At 60.8% G+C, this 2,937-nt stretch overlaps 1 protein-coding gene across 1 annotated transcript in view; it reads left to right on the top strand.

Annotated features, from left to right (window-relative positions):
• The window catches only part of LOC104125112 (ras-related and estrogen-regulated growth inhibitor), a 9,057-nt gene that overhangs the window by 1,334 nt on the left and 4,786 nt on the right, over positions 1-2,937 (top strand). The window contains exon 2 of the mRNA XM_035893052.1: positions 319-461. Coding sequence (XP_035748945.1) covers positions 319-461 — 143 coding nt within the window. The remainder of the gene's footprint in view (positions 1-318; positions 462-2,937) is intronic.

The raw sequence follows: 2,937 nt of genomic DNA, 5'->3' as shown, positions 1-2,937 counted from the left end.
GTAGGGAAGATCCGAGGGCAAGAGGAAAGCTTGCTCACACCGCAAGGGTGGAGAGCTGCCTTCGGAGGTGCTAGTGCTTTCCAGGTCCACCCCGCTGCATCCTAAAGGCAATTCCCTGCAGAAAGATGTTCTGGAGGGTGGGGAGGGAGGTGAAGGCAAGTAGAAGAATAAGCCCCTGGGCTTGGCCGGGGGGTCCGTCCCCAGCAGAAGGGATCTCAGGAGATGCAGTTGGTCACCTGCGGCGGCAACGTCTTTTCAAGACTGGTCGCTTCTCCTGCTGATGCGAAGCCGCTGCCGACTTTTCTCCCTGAAACGCAGCTCCGTAGGGAAGATCCGAGGGCAAGAGGAAAGCTCGCTCGCACCGCAAGGGTGGAGAGCTGCCTTCGGAGGTGCTAGTGCTTTCCAGCTTTCCACCCCGCTGCATCCTAAAGGCAATTCCCTGCAGAAAGATTTCTGGAAGGGTGGGGAGGGAGGTGAAGGCAAGTAGAAGAATAAGCCCCTGGGCTTGGCCGGGGGGTCCGTCCCCAGCAGAAGGGATCTCAGGAGATGCAGTTGGTCACCTGCGGCGGCAACGTCTTTTCAAGACTGGTCGCTTCTCCTGCTGATGCGAAAGCTCCGAGCTCCTCCAGTGCCAGGGAGTTTCAGGGATCGGGTCCTGCCCTCTCTCCTTCAATGCTTTCTGAGCGGAGGGGGTTAATGTTCGAACCTCCCGTTGCATTGGCTCTGGTGCTCGTTCAGCTCTGCGACCCAGAGCCGGGTTCCCATAGCGCTGCCGTTAGGGGCAGCTCCCGAATTATCCGCCGGCGGCTGGAGCTGCAGAGTTCCTCCTGCAAACCACAGCCCCGGCGTGCAGGCAGATCCCTGCGTGCTGCCCCCGCGCAGCCGCCAGGCTCTGCCAAATCACCGCCACCCAGCAATTATCCCATCCTGGACAAGACCGCCCGTTTTAGCAAGCCACCGCTGGCTCTGGATGTTGTGACCTCGCTCCGTGCCTGGCCAAAGAGCACCTCGTTGTCGTTCCCTGTAGAAAGCCCAGGAGCAAGCACTCACTCTCGGCAATCACAGGTTCCAAGCTGTGGTTTTCCCTTGCCGGGCAAAGGACTTCTCTTGCATGAGGCCCTGGTGTAGCCTTGGAGGCAAGTTCTCTGCTGCTGGCAAATTGATGGCAGCCAAGCACCACCCGCTCCTCTGCGGCCCAAGCATCACAGGCTCCTCACCGCTCTCCTGGGGCTTTTTATGGGGTGCTTGAGGCTGCAGGTGTGAAAAGTCAAGTGAAAAATATGTCAGCTGTGCTTCCAAGCAAAACCATGGCTCTGGCCGGCAATTCAGTGCCGCGTTCCTGCGTCCACCCTTGGGATGCTGCTGGCCTCACCGCGCTCTTCCTGAAATGAAGCTGGCTCGGTAGCTCCTCACCCACGGCTCGGTAGCTCCTCACCCATGGTTTGGTAGCTCCTCACCCATGGCTCGGTAGCTCCTCACCCACAGCTCGGTAGCTCCTCACCCATCGTTTGGTAACTTCTCACCTGCTTCTGCCCATTTTCACAAGCACCAGTCTCCTCTTGTAACCCCCCCGTGCCACCCAGGGTGCTGGCATGGGGACTGCCATGGTCCTGCCGTGGCCGTGGGGGCTGCTGCGGTGCTGGGGAAGGCTTTCCCATGGGCCAGCTCTGGAGCAGGAGACCGTGATAAAACCCAGCGCTTACCAGGGCAGGGGCAGATGCGTTTTTGTGGCCCTTTGGCCACGTCGGGGCCAGGCAGCAAAGCCTGGTGCTCTGTCAGCAGGAGTGACAGGGATGTGCTGGTTGCCTCCCCGGCCCCTTCAGGCTGGCAGGATTTTGGGCACCTCCAAATTGCTTCGTTGCTTGGAAAGCTTTTGCTTTTTCCCCCATTTCCCATTCCTGGCCATTTCCCAGCTGAGCCTCAGCCCCAGCTGCTGTCCCCGTTGCTGGACGTACCCGCGTCTAGAGACCTTGCACAATGGCAAAACTTCTGCTACCCCTTGGAGGAAAATTTAAGGAGTCTCTGATTTGGTTTTGCGGACCCCAGAGAGCTCACCCACCTTGGAGCCCAGGGCTGTCTCCTTCAGCCCGGCTGGCTGGGTGGTGATGAGGATGATGAGGAGAGGCAGTCCTTTTCCCCCGCGAGCAGAAGGCCCCTGCCATGGCTGATGGAGCTATCGGGCAAGCCTCCAGCATCAGCAGACCTCCACCCAGCCCAGCATTAGAGCGTAATTTGGGCTTGGCATCTCCCGGGCTCTGGTGCAGGGAGATGTGGTAATCGGATAAGCGAGGTTTAATTGCCCGCCCTGCCGTGCTGCGGCGGGCCCTGCCTCTCCTTGCCCTTGCAGGGAGGAAAAAAATCGGGCCACACACTTCCATCACCACGTTGACCCTGTGCCAGCAGGAGAGGGCAGGGGTGGTTTTGGGGGGGCGGGGGTTGCTTCATCCCCCTCGTGCCGGGGAGCAGGACGCCTTGCAAGGGGGAAACAGAGCCAACGCTCCCCGCTTGTGCCCAGCGTCCCGGTGCTGGGGGTGCAAGCCCAGGGTGGGCTGCTCCTTGGGCCATCGGCTCGGCCCTTGCTCCATCAGCTCCCGTTGCTGCTGGCTGCCTTTCCAGGGGTGCAATACCTGGCTGCAGCCTAAGGAGGACCTCCCGGTTTGCCGGGCCTCCGTTCCTCCGATGTTGGCCTTTTGATGGAGGTCACGGGATGCAGTGCCCAGCGGTGTTCCTCTCCCCTGCGGCGTGCCTGGGTCAGGTCAAACCAACAGCACTGAAATCCTCTGGACCCATCCAGCAGCGCTGCTGATACAGAGGGGGAGCCTGGCCCCGCACCCACATGCCCCCACGTTGCCTTTGCCGGTGGGAAGCGGTGGGCTGGCGGCCGCCGAGGGGATCGCTCACCCGGCGGGGGGGAAACTTAAGCACCTGCATAAATCT

This window comes from Egretta garzetta, unplaced genomic scaffold (assembly GCF_000687185.1).
Source record: "Egretta garzetta isolate BGI_Z169 unplaced genomic scaffold, ASM68718v1 scaffold904, whole genome shotgun sequence".
NCBI classification, from domain to species: domain Eukaryota; kingdom Metazoa; phylum Chordata; class Aves; order Pelecaniformes; family Ardeidae; genus Egretta; species Egretta garzetta.
Note: the sequence above shows the minus strand (reverse complement) of the source record. Positions and strands in the feature narration are given on the sequence as shown.